General features: G+C 40.6%; 1 protein-coding gene across 1 annotated transcript in view; it reads right to left on the bottom strand.

The window, feature by feature from the left end:
* thrb (thyroid hormone receptor beta) overlaps positions 1-17,404 on the bottom strand; it is a 155,441-nt gene that overhangs the window by 16,396 nt on the left and 121,641 nt on the right. Inside the window, exons 7-11 of the mRNA XM_016256079.1 lie at positions 10,525-10,625; positions 10,094-10,241; positions 9,804-10,009; positions 4,905-4,931; positions 4,077-4,223 (exon numbers count right to left, since the gene is read on the bottom strand). Of these exons, the coding sequence (XP_016111565.1) occupies positions 4,077-4,223; positions 4,905-4,931; positions 9,804-10,009; positions 10,094-10,241; positions 10,525-10,625 (629 nt within the window). The remainder of the gene's footprint in view (positions 1-4,076; positions 4,224-4,904; positions 4,932-9,803; positions 10,010-10,093; positions 10,242-10,524; positions 10,626-17,404) is intronic.

Here is a 17,404-nt window from a genome sequence, read left to right as displayed (position 1 = left end):
ATCTGATCTGAGTCAATGAATATTGAGTATCTGCCGATGCCGAGTCCCGATCCTATACTTGTATTTCCTAGTGTATGGTGCTCACTTATTAAACCAAGTTAAGTTATTAATCCAATCAAACGTATACAGAATTATGCAGAGAGTATATATACTGTATATATCCATTAGAATTTTCACCAACAAATAACAAATGGTTTTAAGTCAGTTGTTTCTATCTTTTGCTGTAGTGTGTCAGTAGGAAATATCAGTTTACATTTCCAGACATTACTTTTGTCATTAATTGTAGGTTACTAATCCAGTGAGATTTTTGTATGCCCAAGTAGTCTGACAATAGCCAGTGCTGCACACAGAGATCTGATCGCACCATCATCCAGTCTGTCTGAGATTACATGAAGAAACTGAGACAGACTAAATCCAGAAGAACTGTGGCAACGTCTACAAAACACTTGAAGAACAACTGGCTGTTGTCAGACTCCTTGTGCATACAAAAATCTCACTGGATTATTACAATTAATGGCAAAAAGAATGTCTGGAAATGTAATCTGATATTTCCTACTGACACACTACAGCAAAAGATAGAAATAACTGACTTAAAAGCAGTATTTGTTGGTGAAAATACTACTGTATAAAGGCATTGGTAGACTGTAAACAGACTGTGTGGTCACAATTATGAATATGGGACTGGTGATATAAAATTCTCCTGTTTTAAATCTAAAATAAGCAGAATCATTGCAACATAAAGGGAAAAAAGTGGAGATATGGTTAGAAAGCATGAAGCTTGCGGTGTCAGAATGCCAATCTGTCATAAGCACATTTGAGCTTCTGCTTTTCGGTGGTTGGCAAACACACTTAGGGATGGGCGTATCAATCCTGAAGTATCGATATATCAATACTGATGCGAGTATCGAAAATATCAATACTCAAATAAAAAATATCAATACTAAGGTGTTTTATTTACCAGTGATTTTGTTTAACAAAAAATATTAATTAATGCATACAATATGCATTGAATTGGACGAATAACCTATGTTAGTGAATAATAATTGTGTAGGATAGAACTATTTTCCTGCTCATCTAAACGCATGCAAATGTTGCAAGACAAAACCAATCAATCACAAAGAGTGTTCACTCCCAAAAATATCATAAGAAAACATTGACGCTTTTGGGAACGGCAGCCCAGAACGATGCTTATCAGAGGACAGAAAAAAACATGTTTGAGTTATTTCACAATAAATAAACTGAAATTGTAGCCTACATAGTTTGTGCAATTACATTCATTTAAATGGAACATTAAAAGTTCATATTGGTCATGTTCTATTCTGTAATGTTAGTATAAATCATACACTGTCAGAATAAAAACATTTTATGCGTGCAACAGCCTGTCACTGGCAGTCCCTTATGAAAATGACACATGGTTTTACTAAAGTGACCGTAGTTCAACTATAGTATTTGTAGATTTCCATGGTTACCACTACAGTAAACATATTTTAACCACATGTAAACAAAAGTATAACCTTGCAATTAAGGCGTATTGAATGTTAAAATGCGTTTCAAATATAAAGTTATGTGGATATCATTACCCATTTTACTCTTAATAATTAAGAAATTTCATAATTAAAAAATTCAGTTTAGAAGTATCGTATCGGTATCGACAATACTGGCCTTTAAATGTATCGGTATCGTATTTATGAATATGGGACTGGTGATATAAAATTCTCCTGTTTTAAATCTAAAATAAGCAGAATCATTGCAACATAAAGGGAAAAAAGTGGAGATATGGTTAGAAAGCATGAAGCTTGCGGTGTCAGAATGCCAATCTGTCATAAGCACATTTGAGCTTCTGCTTTTCGGTGGTTGGCAAACACACTTAGGGATGGGCGTATCAATCCTGAAGTATCGATATATCAATACTGATGCGAGTATCGAAAATATCAATACTCAAATAAAAAATATCAATACTAAGGTGTTTTATTTACCAGTGATTTTGTTTAACAAAAAATATTAATTAATGCATACAATATGCATTGAATTGGACGAATAACCTATGTTAGTGAATAATAATTGTGTAGGATAGAACTATTTTCCTGCTCATCTAAACGCATGCAAATGTTGCAAGACAAAACCAATCAATCACAAAGAGTGTTCACTCCCAAAAATATCATAAGAAAACATTGACGCTTTTGGGAACGGCAGCCCAGAACGATGCTTATCAGAGGACAGAAAAAAACATGTTTGAGTTATTTCACAATAAATAAACTGAAATTGTAGCCTACATAGTTTGTGCAATTACATTCATTTAAATGGAACATTAAAAGTTCATATTGGTCATGTTCTATTCTGTAATGTTAGTATAAATCATACACTGTCAGAATAAAAACATTTTATGCGTGCAACAGCCTGTCACTGGCAGTCCCTTATGAAAATGAACCATGGTTTTACTAAAGTGACCGTAGTTCAACTATAGTATTTGTAGATTTCCATGGTTACCACTACAGTAAACATATTTTAACCACATGTAAACAAAAGTATAACCTTGCAATTAAGGCGTATTGAATGTTAAAATGCGTTTCAAATATAAAGTTATGTGGATATCATTACCCATTTTACTCTTAATAATTTAAGAAATTTCATAATTAAAAAATTCAGTTTAGAAGTATCGTATCGGTATCGACAATACAGGCCTTTAAATGTATCGGTATCGTATCAAAATCAAATGAAGTGGTATCGCCCATCCCTACCTAAAGGTGCATACTGCCACCTACTGCACGACACCGGCATGACAGCTGACATAAAATAAGGATCGGCACAGGATAGCCGTTACTGATCAGCTAAAAAAACGCTCAATTGGCCCAGATCCTGATCCTTGAGATCAGGTTGGGACATCCCTACCCCTGACCTTTTCCTCTTTTGTATTTTCTCTGCCATCTCTCTCTATATACAGTCGTTCTGCTACTGTCCGTCTTGCGCACTGAGCTCTGTGTCCTCCCCCATCATGAGTGTATACGCCCCTTCGTGCTGACTGGCTATAAGTGTGTTTTGGTGTTCGGTCCGATCCACTTTTTAACAGCGTTTTTCAAACATCGCTTACTGCACCTTTAATCTCATTTTTAAAGTATTTCATTCCCTCATTGTGATTCATCTTCGGTAGCTTTGATACATTTGTTCTACAGGACATCGACCCACATCAACCAACCACTTGGTTGGATGTAGTTTCGAAGGAGTTTCATTCCCTGTGTTTGATGCACTGTACACAGAGCTGGGTGGTAACTGATTACATGTAATCTGGATTACATAATCAGATTCCAAAAATAAAGTACTTATAATTAGAGTATATTACATTTCATAATACTCATGATCAGATTAGTTACTTTTGTATGGATTACATGAATATATATTATTCACACAATGACGGTAAATCTTTCATAATTCAACAATTCTCTCTAATTCTTCTTTTTTCTCTCTTTTTAATTTTCCTCTCTCTACTGTGTGTCATACCATTTAGCTTTGACTATATTCACAGTATAGAATGGTCATGTAAATGACATGTAAATAACTTTGCAAACCATGCTTCGGAATCTGGGTGAAAAAGGCTCCTCTCAAGCAATTAGAACATGTATGAAACAGATAATTATGCAGGTTACTAAACACTGGTGATGCATAGCTGTGTCTTCATCATATCCAGTGACCTTCAGTAACTGAAAGACTTTGGGAGTGTAATGTTTGACATTAAATATTTACTTGAAATATCTCTGAGGAAGTTAATATTTCAAATAATTTAACAACATTCGCATCTTTACAGTTTGATGTCGCTTAGTGGTCACACTGACATGCAGGCAAACAAATTAAATATTTCTATTTTAAGTGTTCAAGTGTGTAAGTAATTTATTTTACATTTTTATGATTTCATATATTATTAGCTTTTTATCAACTCACAAACCCACTGCAGTTTTTACATTAAGCGCAGTTTGGGAAACCCTGGTTTAATGTAATGTCTAATGCATTTTTTGATGTTGAATATATTTTCTTTCTCTTTGCTTATTCATATCAATCTCTGTATCAGCTCTGATTGTTCTTACCTCACAGAACATGGGCAGCTTTTTGGCAAAATCCACAACACGAGTGATGGCGGGGGTGATAATTTTTGTAAACTGACTGAAGGCTTCGATGTCCACTTTGCTCCCCTCTGGTGCGTTGACGATGGGCGCAGAACCGATGTCCTCGGGCTGCAACGACAGGAAGGGGAGGGGCATCGAGCTCAGTAACACAGGCACTTACAGGAAGTGGACAATCACAGAGACGAAGGTGTGACACAGCAAATCCTCATTCCCCTCTAAAGCACGAAGAAGGCCAGCGATACAGCAAGACATCATCGAAACAAGAGTGGAGCCCAGTTATTAAGAGGGAAAAGAGGAAAGATGAGAAACTTAAACTAGAGGAAGATCAGAGCAGAGAAGCGTCTTTGATATCTCCTTCTGTGTGGAGCTCATTGACAAGGGTTACCCACTGATATTTGGATGTTATTTTTATTTATTTCTGTAAAGATTTGTGCCCTTCTGACCAGAAAAATGTGATGTGAAAGACATAGCAAAAAAACAACAAAAAAAAAACAGAAAGCCAGACTGAGGGTCAAAAGAAGACTGGGAGCTGAGTACAGCACAAATCCAGCCTAATGTTCCCTGGTGACATTAATCAATTATTCAGCTTTCTTCTTCTGTGTACACCTTCATTCTGACACAGCGAGCAGAGAGCTACACAAACACGCCAAACAAATGCCTAAAGCATTCAGCAAGTTGATTTATTTAAGAAAAAAAATTTGTGACAGAAATGGAAGCAGCTGAGAATTTGAGAGAGCGTTTCTTTTGGATAAAAACATAAATAAATGTGTTTGCTCTTCTGGTTCTTACCTTGGCTTCCTTCACCCCCACTGCACTCTGGTCAGAAGTACAGAATAAATTACATGTTATTTCATTAAGTAGCATTGCTTCCTCGACCTGTTGGGCAATCAACAGGGATCGTGAAGTTTCAATGAAGAACCCGAGTCAAGTCAACTAAAAAGAACAAGTTTAAACTGGACAGGTGAGAGTGCAGACAGAAAGTGACAGTGATTTATTAAGTTTGCGTGGAGTTTCCATGGATTTCCAGGCTTTAAAATCATCTTGTATAATATTACATATGGAATAACTGCACATAGACGTTTTTTTTTTTTAACTGTGAAATGGCCTAGTAAATTTGTATTAAGTTTTAATAAAATTGTAATTTTATGTTCTACTATGCAATGTATGAAAATCAGGACTGGGAGATTTTGGCTTAATTTTTTGGTTGATTTTTTCAGCTTTTTGACAATCATTTCATGATATTTGCATGCTAACTGAAGTGGCTTAACAGACACTGGGCTTCATTCACGATTCAAAGCCATAAGGTTTGTTAAAACCATTCAATTCAATACAACAGCTTGTGTACGAATGTTTTATGAACAATTCACACACATTCATTTTGCTTGTGTTTCATGAATGAGGTCCACATTTGCTATTTATTTAAAATGTTATTCAAAAAATTAAAATCTAATTAGATGATATGGACCAATATATTACAAAGTAATGAGTAATATTTACATAGATATATTTTTGTCTTACATTAAAAATACTTCTGATCTCTGAATCAGAGTTTTGAAACCGACAGAAATGAACTGAACTTACCAAATCTAATGCATTTTTCCTAGTGAAGATTAAGTGAAGCTTAGAATTTCTGCACTTCTAGAGTCACTAAACACAATTTCAAAAATAATAAGTTCCCCTTCAAGGGAACTCAACGCTGCACCCCCTAGGGGCCACATTGGGGAATGCAGCCTGCATGGCCACGTGTGAAACAACGCCAATCTATTGGCCCACCTGGCCCATGACGTCATAGGCGGGATGCTCGGAAGTATAAAAGGGCACCTGCTGAATACGTCATCCTCTTTGCTGTCTTCAGGAGCCATCTGTTTGAAGTGCGTGTGAGAGACCAAGGCAGGTGAGCGGCAGGTGTGGAGTGTGTATGCCTCTGTTCCAGAGGTTTCTGGCACTTGAGGACGCGCACAATCTATCTGTCATCTATTTTTGGTCAGGAGCTTGTGCTCGAGGGCTCTGAACGCGCTCATTGTGAGTGTTATCCAATGAGAAGCTCCATTCGCGTTTCTCCCTCTTCTCGAGAGATGAGTGACAAGCGTTTGTGTCTCGCGGTTCGGGTACCGCTGTCAAGGCGCTGCCAAGGCACGACAAATACTCGGATCGTGGGATTAGCGGGGTTGAGATGCCCCTTTTTCTGGTTATCGGATCCTGCGGATAGCGCTCGAGTCGAGCAGCACCTTAGGGAATGTGTGCCTCCGTGTTTGGATTCTAACACTCGAGGGCATGTTCTGCTTTCGCGTTTGTCTCGGTGAAGAGCACGAGCGTTCAGTTACGCACTCATTGTGATGAGTCACGATGTCTAGGCTCTGCTCCCGTTTGTTCCTATTCCCGAGGGATATGGAACAGAGCATTTGTGTCTCGCGGCCCGGTTCCGCCGTTGCCACTGCACAGTTATCTCAACTCGCGGTCATTGCTTTGATCTGTGGCATCCACACAACCTCTCTATACGGTTGTCAGATGCCACGGATATTGTTGGGTTGTTATGACGAGTCTTTTCAGCCCTGATTTTGCGAAATCGTGGGCGGAGCTATATTCAGCTCGGCCGTGCCTCTCTAATATGCATGTTAATGTGTGTGGAGAGCCTTGCTGGGTGTGAATATATTTAAATATCCTGTGGAGAGAGGCTTGGGAGTTTCCTCTCCCAGAGTTTTCAGCACCTAGAGTGGTTATGGGGAATATATTTTTGCTCTGGAATATGGCGGTCTGAGGGCAGCTATATTCTAGCCTAGATTTTAATAACTAGGTTGGGTTCCCCTTGGCACAAATTCTCGAGTAAGTGCTGAAGTCTTTGTTTAGGAATCTGCTATTTGAGGATAGCTGTGTTCCAGCGTGGAGACCGCTTCCCTTTTAGGGTTTTTAGATTGTGGTCTCTGTGAGCCCCTTGCCTGGACTGTGCAGTCTCTCCTTCGGGGTTTTAAATAGATGGCCCACTTCTGTGGCCTGGGCAATCTTCAGCCTTATCTGAGAGAACTGCTATTCGAGGATAGCTGTGTCCAGCCCTCTAGTGCTATGGCTACTGCTTACATCAGGCTTGATCTCAGACTATGATGTTTGTGTTCGCACTTTAGCGAATCATTTACTGATGATCTGGATCTCCCTCTTGTGAGAGCTTGGTCAATAGCTCGGTGCTTTGCTAGCCTACTGTGGGACTGACACGGATTGCGGACCTCCTTAATATAGCTTTCTGAGGGTGGTTTAATTTCAGCCAATATTTTTGGCAGGACACGCTTATTTGAATACAGCTATCTGTGGCTAGCTGTGTTCTACAGCAATTGCAGTGAGCCCTCTCATGGAGTGGGCCCCCTTTTTCCTAGAGCCTCGCTATCTGAGGATAGTTATGTGCTAGCTCAGTGATCTCTCCCCTGCTTAGGGTTTTAAGTAGCGGTCTCTTGAGCCCTTACCTAGACAGTGCTGTCTCCCCTCTTTGGGTCATAAGTTGACAGCCCACATTTTGTGGTCTGGGTAGTTTCAGTCAGTCCCCCTTCTGGTAGCCCTTCCAAGGTACATAGCTATCTGAGGATGCCGGTGTGCTTGCTCCCCTTTTTAGGGTCTTTAAGTAGCGGTCTCTTTGAGCCCTTGCCTAGACAGTGCTATCTCCCATGCTAGGGTAGTAAGTAGATAGCCCACTCTATGTGGTCTGGGCAGCTCTGTAGGAAGGCTATCTAGGCTCTGACGTGGATTGGGGATCTCCTTAGTATAGCCATCTGAGGGTGGTTATATTCCAGGTGTTGGTAAGGCGGGTTGGGCTTACCTGAATACAGCTATCTGAGGCTAGCTGTGTTCCGTTGCGGTTGAGGTGAGCCCTCTTATGGAGTGGTCCCTTTTCCTACAGCCTAGCTATCTAAGGATAGCTATGTGCTAACTCAGTAATTGCTCCCCTTCTTAGGGTTTTTAAGTAGCGGTCTCCTTGAGCCCTTACCTAGACAGTACTGTCTCCCCTGCTAGGGTTGCAAGTAGACAGCCCACTATTTGTGGTCTGGGTAGTTTCAGTCAGTCCCCTTTCTGGTAGCCCTTCCTAGGTGCATAGCTATCTGAGGATATCTGTGTGCTAGCTCAGTGACTGCTCCCCTTTTTAGGGTTTTTAAGTAGCGGTCTCTTTGAGCCCTTGCCTAGACAGTTCTATCTCCCCTGCTAGGGTAGTAAGTAGATAGCTCACTCTCTGTGGTCTGGGCAGCTCCGTAGGAAGGCTATCTTGGCTATGCTATTCTGGTCCACAAGCCTTCATAAGACCTTAGGGACATAGCTATCTGAGGATAGCTGTGTTCTAGCTCAGCAGCTACTCTCTTTACCTGGGATTTAAGTAGCATCTTTTGAAAAAGCTTTCTAGTTCACCTCTTCAGTGGTCTTGTGTATCCAGGCTAGTTCTGCTCACATAGCATAGCTAGCTGAGGATAGCTGTGCTCTTATTAACTTGAATGGGATGTTCCCCTTGATCTATTTGGGTTCCCCCGTTTCTGCCAAGTTGTGTGAGCGGCCCGTGGCGTCAGTGGCATGGTCCCTTTCTGAGGAATGGCCTTGTTTGTCTGTCGCTTCCTTGGTGCTCTCCCACCAGGTGGACAGGCACGCGCCTGTGTTTGGATTTCGTTCCCCAATTTGCCCCCTAGGGGCGCTGCATTGCGTTCCCTAGAAGGGAAATGTCTTGGGTTACGCATGTAACCATGGTTCCCCGAGGGGGAACGAGACGCTGCGCCCCCTTGCCATGTCTTCAGCCTGCCTGTCTACGTCTCCTTCAGACAGCTAATTGGATGACGTATTCAGCACGTGCTCTTTTATACTTCCGGGCATCCCGCACGTCGTGGGCCAATAGATTGGCATTGTTTCACACATGCTTCAGACACCGGTCATGCAGGCTGCATTCCCCAATGTGCCCCCTAGGGGGAGCAGCGTCTCGTTCCCTCTCGGGGAATCCATGGTTACATGCGTAACCCGAGACGTTATGTTGTTGTGTCTGACCACTCAAACAATTCCATTTGGTTTCACTTGTGGCAAAGAAAATACACACTTCACAGTTAAATCAGAAATGCTATTAAAACATCTTTATCTTAATGCTGTAACTTGCAGAACTGTCATATTATTAGAATGACATACTGAAGCAAATGTAATGGCCAAAAAAAATAAATTGACTGTGATGAAACACAATTGCAAACATTTAAAGAAGGCAACTAAACATCTCATGGAAACCCACAGCGGAGTTAAGAGAGAGCAGAACGTCAATCTGTAGAGGAGAGTTAGATTCAAGAGAACAGAAGAATTGTGAAACAATCAGGAACTTGGTTAGAGAAAGACAGAGAGAAGAAGATCAGAAAAGAAACAAACATGAGAAAACAGTTTGGTTTAGGAAACGGAGCTTCAGAATAGAAGGACAAAGGTGTCCTATTAAAGTTAGTGCTGCTGCCTTTGTGGTAGAGTCTCCAGCGTCCATCTAACACTCCCCACTCTACAAGGAGATACAAAAACATGGACATATTAACATTGGGAACAGCGGTGAGGAAGGGCTTGGGAATTGTGCAGGAAGGGGAATCTAGGGTTGTGAAAAAAAACCCCCAAAAACAAACAGAATCCCATCCAAAATAAAGAAACGTCCTAAAACACAAGAAATATCGCTGCTATGCGCTCGTCAGGGAAAAGACCTCTCACCAGGAATTTGCGCTTCTGTTTCCAATGGTTGCCTTGGGCGTTTGTGGCCATATGGGCCTCAGTGACGACCCGGATGAGCTCCCACTCCTCCTGCGTGGGCTCGGGTCGCTCCCACACCGTCTTCTGCCGCTCCTCGTGCTGCCGCCGCTGGCGGTTCTCCTCGATAAGCTTCCGCTTGGCCAGACGCTTACTGTCATTCAACACCACTGGAGGAACAACAACATGTTTGCACGAGCTACGCACAACACGGCTGGGACAGGGGCTCAAGGCCACTGAAGTGTTTTACTCACAGTCTGTTGCCATGCCAACAGCGATGCATTTCTTGAAGCGACATTCTTGGCACTGGTTGCGGGTGACTTTGTCTATGACGCACTTGCCCTCGTACTTGCACGCATATGTCGGGTTCAAGTTCTTCTGAATTGTGCGTCGAAAAAAACCCTTGAAAACAAAAATTTCATTTTTAATTGCCAAGCATGAACCTTCCTAGAAATATCATAATGAAGTCGTTTAAACAGAGTATATGTGGTACATGCTATTAATGTAATAAATTAATAGTGTAATTAATTAATGCACTTTTTTTTAAGTATGTTAAAATAGGGTCAAATGTGTTGTGTTTTAGGGTTTAGGGAATATCTGTAAATTTACCATTGCATTTTTCTACAGATTTTTTCTTACAGTGTGCTTTTATAAGAGAAGAGAACAGCTTAATTCAAACACTCACTTTGCAGCCCTCACAGGTAATGCAGCGGTAATGATATCCAGTTGCTTTGTCCCCACACACAACACACAGCTCATCCTTGTCCAGATAACTTGGTATGTACCCTATAAGAAGTTACAGGTACAGTCATAAACACATTATATTAAAATAAGCAAATTTAACCTGAAAATATCTGCATGAAAATAGATAAAATTGCCCTTTGTGCAAACAAAGAAAAGTATAAGAGAAAATAAAGCAATGTGAGAGATGAGAAGTAAAAGATACTAGAGGAGAAGAGGTAATTTTATCAGAATGCTTTTATATTGAGACAGAAATGCAGGGAAATACAAGTTTTAAGGCACACATATTTGTAGGCAGTTTGCAGAAGCTCAGGAATCAATATGATCAATGAGTCTTTCGTCAGAGGGAGGAGATGAGCTCAAACCTTCTGTTCCTCTGTCTGTGTCCTTACAAATCAATACAACACACAATACCCCAAACCTCCATCCTACACTGAAGATCAATACACTACACAATGTAGCTCCACGAATATCTGCAACAGGTCTTTGAAAGAGGGATACTGAAGAATACAGTCTCTTCAAGTTCAGTCCAGAAGACTAATTCAGCAGCTTTACTATATTACACTGTAATAAAAGCTTTTCCAATACTTGCTAACAGTGTCAGGGGTAATGTATTACAAGTAACGAGAGTTACGGAATCAGTTTACTATTTTCAAGTAACTAGTAAAGTATCGCATTACTTTTTAATTTACAAGAAAATATCAAGTTACTTTATCAAATAAGTAATGTCAGTTACTTTATTTTCTCATGTATTGACTGACAGCTCTCCTGTCCTCATGTTGAGAGAAATCTGGAGTGAGTGCAGAGGTGTTGTGTGTGAACATGATCTAACTGTAGATCTAGACTAAATGTGAACATGCATTTACTCATCTCACTCACACAAAAACAGATTCAGTATTCCTCAAAATGAATAAAACAGTGAAATGCAAACGCAGAATATGACACAAACCTGCAATAATTAAATATGTCAAATAACAATGTCAAATATCCTTTATGTATTTAATCCCATTTTATTAACCAGTGTCTTCTCTGCTGACCTTCAATGATCCAATTCAACCATACTAATAAGCAGAAATGACTTTAGATTAACTTATTTTTTAGTGTTTCTTCTCGTGTGTCATATTCTTCATGCAATGCAGAATTCCTGAGGCTTATTCATTTCCCTTTTGGTGTGAAAGGGCTTTTACAATTTGCAAAAATATAACTTTTTTATATTAAAAACAAACTAGCAAGCCCTGACCAGATGAGAAAAAGTAACGCAAAAAGTAACGTATCAAATTACTTTTCATAAAAAGTAACTAAGTAACACATTCTGTTTCTTTTTTTTTATGGAGTAACACAATACTGTAATGCATTACTTTTAAAAGTAACTTTCCCCATCACTGCATGCTAACTAACATTTCTGAGTGGCACAAATGAAGGATAGAACAGAGAACACAGATATAAAATGGCGGCAACATCTATTCAGACTCTTAAACCACACTTAAAAATTGCTGAATATTATTACATTAGAATGAAGTTATCAAAGCAAGTGTCAAACCAAGTTGTTCTGTTTCAAATAAAATCATAGTGTGTTCAACAATGTTACTGGAACATGATAAAGCAATAAGCCCTGTGAAGCCGTGGTTTACAGTGAATTTATAACCGCTAAGGGGCGTTGTTAGGTACAACGCGAAGTGGAGTTAGCTGTTATAAATTGACTGTAAACCACGGCTTCACGGGGCTTATTGCTTTTATAAAATGGTTATTCCATATACGTAGTAAGGTTTCACAGAATAAAACAGAGCAAATAAAGAGGATGATATTAATAAAAACGGTATTCTTCCACCAAACAATGTAGTTCCTCAGAAACCGTTGTGGTTCCAACAAAGTGGTTGCAGCCCAACACACAGAAGTAAACAAAGGTGTATGTTTGTAGAGTAATTTACAACAGCTTCGAACGTGGCTCAGCCAATCAGAATCAAGCACCGGAACTCTCCGTTGAGAGTCCAAAATTGTCTCAGACAAGTGAAGTTAGTTGAGCTGAGAAAATCTCCTGCAGCTTTTGTCTTCGCTATCGACTGCAATCCCACATTTGTGAAGAATCCAGATTCTATTTAGAACTGCTGTACATCTCCTCAATCCTCAAACATCAGACGATAAAACACTACTTTTATAGTTACAAATCAAAATATTACTTAATCAGATCTCAACTGAGCACATCTGAAGTTTAAAACAGATTGCTGAGTACATTACTTTTGGCCTGAGATATTACACTGTTACACTGGCAAACAGGCAGCCACCTAAAAGCATGCCAATTATAAGCTTAAGAACAGCACAAGAAAAGACACAACTCCGGTTCACAACAGCACCTCTATGCTTCTTCTAGAGTTTGCGATACCTTTCTTGTGTGGCCCCTGCATCCACTGCATCTGAGAGAAATCCGGCCTGCCGTCAGAGTAGTAGTCTGGTTGGTGATAGTGACTGAGAGGCACGTCCATGGAGCACAACTCGCTCTTGAACACAGGGTTGCCCCCAGTAAACGGGCACCCATAGGGCTGGTTGTGAGGCCAGGCCTGCTCCATGCTGGGAGGATGGTGGTGTAATGGCTGCGGTTCACAGCGAGCGAAACCGGGCCCTTCGCCACCGTACATGCAGTACTCGCCTCCGGGGGGCACCGCATATCCCCCACTCACACCGTGGCCTATGTCATACATGTCTGACATGCAGTAATTCATTACGAAAAAAGGCACAACCACACACAAAAAAATCTCAAGTTAATGCAACAAAAATTTCTGAGCTAAAGGAACAGAATGCGATCGGTGGTCGCATTGACGTGCGAGCTGACGAAGTCATGAAGCAAACTGCGTGAAAATTGTCTGGAGGACACCAGCACTTATATATGGAGAATCCACCCGCCCCACTCGCCCCTCGCCCCGCCAAATTGAGTGGAAGATTTCTGAGCACGCTCTCTTAATCTGACACCGGACAAATCCAAGAAGTTGAACAGCCGGGGCGACACATCCTCGGACGGAAGGCCGTCATACATGTGTATGACACACCTTCAAACAGATCAGATCATGCTTATATCAACATCAGACCAAGCCTAGCTAAAATGGCAAGATTATAATCACAATCCTAAAAGCTGAAGTTTATTGATTTCAAATATGAGGCGCTTCAAGCGCTGATCTTAAGCTCATGACACATGTGAGGGCTGCAGCCATGGACAGCATTTACTGATGCGTAACTTCATGTAATGAATAAAATGTGGACCTCTCCTGCCATCAGTCCAGATATTGTCCTTAAGAAAAACACACTTTAATACATGCACACTCAGATGCCACTTTGAATACAGAACTGACTGATCAGTTCAAGAAATATTACATCAGATGAAATAATTAGGTCTTTTCAAACATGAAATACAATTTTAGTTTACATTTTAATCCAAAAGAAGAGAGTATTTTAATTTTTAATTTGTAAGAATAACATTAAACATAAATGTAACCTTTCAACTCAATTTGTTGACCGTTTTGCACTTACAATGGAAACATACTAGATGAAAATTCAACATTCTGTTGTAATCTTAACTGTAATACCAAATGTAACTTCTGTATATGCTCAAATAAATACAAGTTACTTTGAAATGGAGTGTGAAATCCATTAAACAATTATTTTATCCAGTCTACAATACAATTAATTTTTCTCACTTTCCCCTGCTTTAATCACTATCTAGATACTGTAGTATGAGTACGAATGCAGAAGTCACTAGAAAGCTTCAGGAATATGCAATAAAACAGTGCCTGAGATCGAACAAACTCTGAGGTGGAAACTGGGTTATGACGCCGAGAGAGTTAAGACAGCCAAAGTGAGCAGCAGGTAACAGCTGTTTTTAGCAAGGGCTCCTGAGGCAAAGCCCCTCCACAACACAGCCTGATACCAGTTTAACTTTTTGATGAGGTGACCGTCTCACATAAGCCTAATCTTCACAGGGATTTCATAAAGACTTTAACTGCCAAAAACAACATTCAGACACATTAGCACACATCTAAACAATCTGTCTCTGCTCAACAAAACACACCCTCCAAATATTAAGAAGATATGTTTTCAGTGTATGTCATTTATACTATTGCAAATAATACATCAAAATACCACAAAACTCATGTAAAAATAATTTTCAGGTTAGGAATCTTGAAATTCTTCAATGCTTTATTGATTTTCTTAATCGATTTATTTTTTTAAAAACTAACTGACCAGGTTTAAATGGTTAAAGTGCTCTAGATCAAGGTAGGTAAACTGCATTAAACATCTAGCGCTACGGATTAGACCCTGTGCCCTTTGACAGCCCTTCGCCCCTTTGGCCATTTCCACCTAATTGCATACGATCATTATCCAATTGTAAAGGAGTTCTATGCCCGGTAATTAAAAATATCCATGACTGTTGATGTTCTTGACACTGCAGATGTTACCCCACAACATCCAAACCCAATACATCAGAACAGGTTTAAAATGAACACATACAGTTACTTTGGACTGCAGTAAACTCATACTGAAGAAGTTCAGTGACAAGAAAAATTATGAACTTACCAAAAATAACACTCCTAGATTCAAGGAAGAAACGTGCTCTCACAATCTCAACTGTAGCCTCCTTAAAACCTCAAAGACCTCAAAAGTAATTGATCCATCACAGATCACTGGAGATCCTAAAGTTACCCAATAATCAAGAACTTGACACGGATATGTTTTCAGAAACACCTCCATAATCCTACCGCACACTCTCTGCGTCTCAGCACGCGGCTCGCTGGTTTATGTAGGAACTGTGTGTTCAGTTTGGCAGGTCTGTGTAATTATGCACCTACTAGCGTGTTTTCCACCAATTTATTCCCTCTGGGATCGATCACTTGAGGTCCCGGGGTTCACGGCTGGTCATGTTGAGTTTTCGGATGGTGGCCCTCACAGCACTGGGGATAGGGCCTGGGTTGACATGGCTTCCTGAGCCAGATGTCCCCAGCGTTACCTGAGCAGAGAGCTTCGCTGAGGCCACCTTAAACACACGGCCAAGGTGACCTGAGGGAAAGACCAAAACAATACGCTCTCATCCCTACAAGACTCCCCAGCCTAACCGATGACTCTCAATAACACAAAGACAAAAGGCCCACAGCAAGGGACTCATAAATACTCGATGTGATTTACAAGAGAATCCACTCTACAAGCTGTCATGGCAAGAGGCCTTGATCAATACTATTAGTGATCTAGACATAACTGATCAATATGGTCACTGATCTAGACATAATTCAGCCACTGTTTAGAGCAAATCAAGGGCAGTGATCAATTAACTAATCATCTTAATTTCATAATCTGCAGCAAATGAAGACCAGTGTCAGTTTAGGACTGATGGCAGAATATCTTCATTCAGCGTACTGGCAAAATTCTCTAGATTTAAGAATTATCGTCTCTAATGAGCTCCATAAAGACAATCAAATCTTCCAACCCAACTGAACCAAACAAATCTATTATTTTCAGAATGAGCTTTATTGCCAGGTATGTTTTCACATATGAGGAATTTGTTTTCATGACAGAAGCTTCCACAGTGTAACAGAATGACAGTGACAGAACAAAAAACACAGATAATAAAAGAAGAATAAAAAATAGAACAAGTAAATAAGGAATAATATATAAATTGACAATTGTATGTGCAGGTATATTACAATAGACAGTTTTGTATGTACAGGTATATTATGTGCAAATTTGAGGTGTAGACTAAATATGTGTGTTAGATAAATAAGTGTATGAGAGTATAAATAGTGTTGTGTGTTCCACAGTTATTGTCAAGTGTTCATGAGATGGATGGCCTGAGGGAAGAAACTGTTCCTGTTTCTGGCCGTTCTGGTGCTCAGAGCTCTGTAGCGTCGACCAGATGGCAACAGTTCAAAGAGGGAGTGTGCTGGATGTGAGGGGTCCAGAGTGATTTTGCTAGCCCTTTTGCTCACTCTGGATGAGTACTGTTCTTGAAGAGAAGGGAGGGTTGTACCAGTGATTCGCTCAGCAGTCCGGACTACCCTCTATAGTCTTCTGAGGTCAGATTTGGTAGCTGAGCTGAACCAGACAGTTATAGAAGTGCAGAGGATGGATTCAATGATAGCAGAGTAGAACTGTTTCAGCAGCTCCTGTGGCAGGTTGAACTTGCTCAGCTGGCAAAGTAAGTACAAACTCTGCTGGGCCTTTTTAACAATGCTCTTTAACCTCCTGTCTGTAAGCAGACTCGTCACCATCCTGAAGGAGGCTGATGAGGGTGGTGTCGTTTGCAAACTTCAGGAGCTTGACAGAAGGGTCTTTAGACGTGCAGTCGTTGGTGTAGAAGGAGAAGAGCAGTGGGAAGAGAACACAACCCTGAGGAGCTCCAGTGCTGATTATACAGGTGCTGGATGTGTATTTTCCCAGCCTCACTAGCTGCTGCCTGTCTGTCAGGAAGCTGTTGATCCACTGACAGATGGAGGTGGGCACGGAGAGCTGAGTTAGTTTGGGCAGGAGGAGGTTTGGGATGATAGTGTTAAAGGCTGAGCTGAAGTCCACAAACAGGATCCTCATATAAGACCCTGGTCTGTCTAGACGTTGCAGAACATAATGCAGTCCCATGTTGACTGCATCGTCCACAGACCTGTTTGCTCTGTAGGCAAACTGAAGAGGATCCAGCAAGGGTCCAGTAATGTCCTTCAGGTGGGCCAGCACCAGTTTTTCAAATGACTTCATGACCACAGACGTTAGAGCCAAAGGCCTGTAGTCATTTAGTCCTGTAATTTTGGATTTATTTGGGATAGGGATGATGGTGGAGCTTTTGAAGCATGAAG

Source organism: Sinocyclocheilus grahami, unplaced genomic scaffold (assembly GCF_001515645.1).
Source record: "Sinocyclocheilus grahami isolate Dianchi unplaced genomic scaffold, SAMN03320097.WGS_v1.1 scaffold1394.1, whole genome shotgun sequence".
NCBI lineage: Eukaryota > Metazoa > Chordata > Actinopteri > Cypriniformes > Cyprinidae > Sinocyclocheilus > Sinocyclocheilus grahami.
This window is presented reverse-complemented; position numbering and strand designations above follow the sequence as displayed.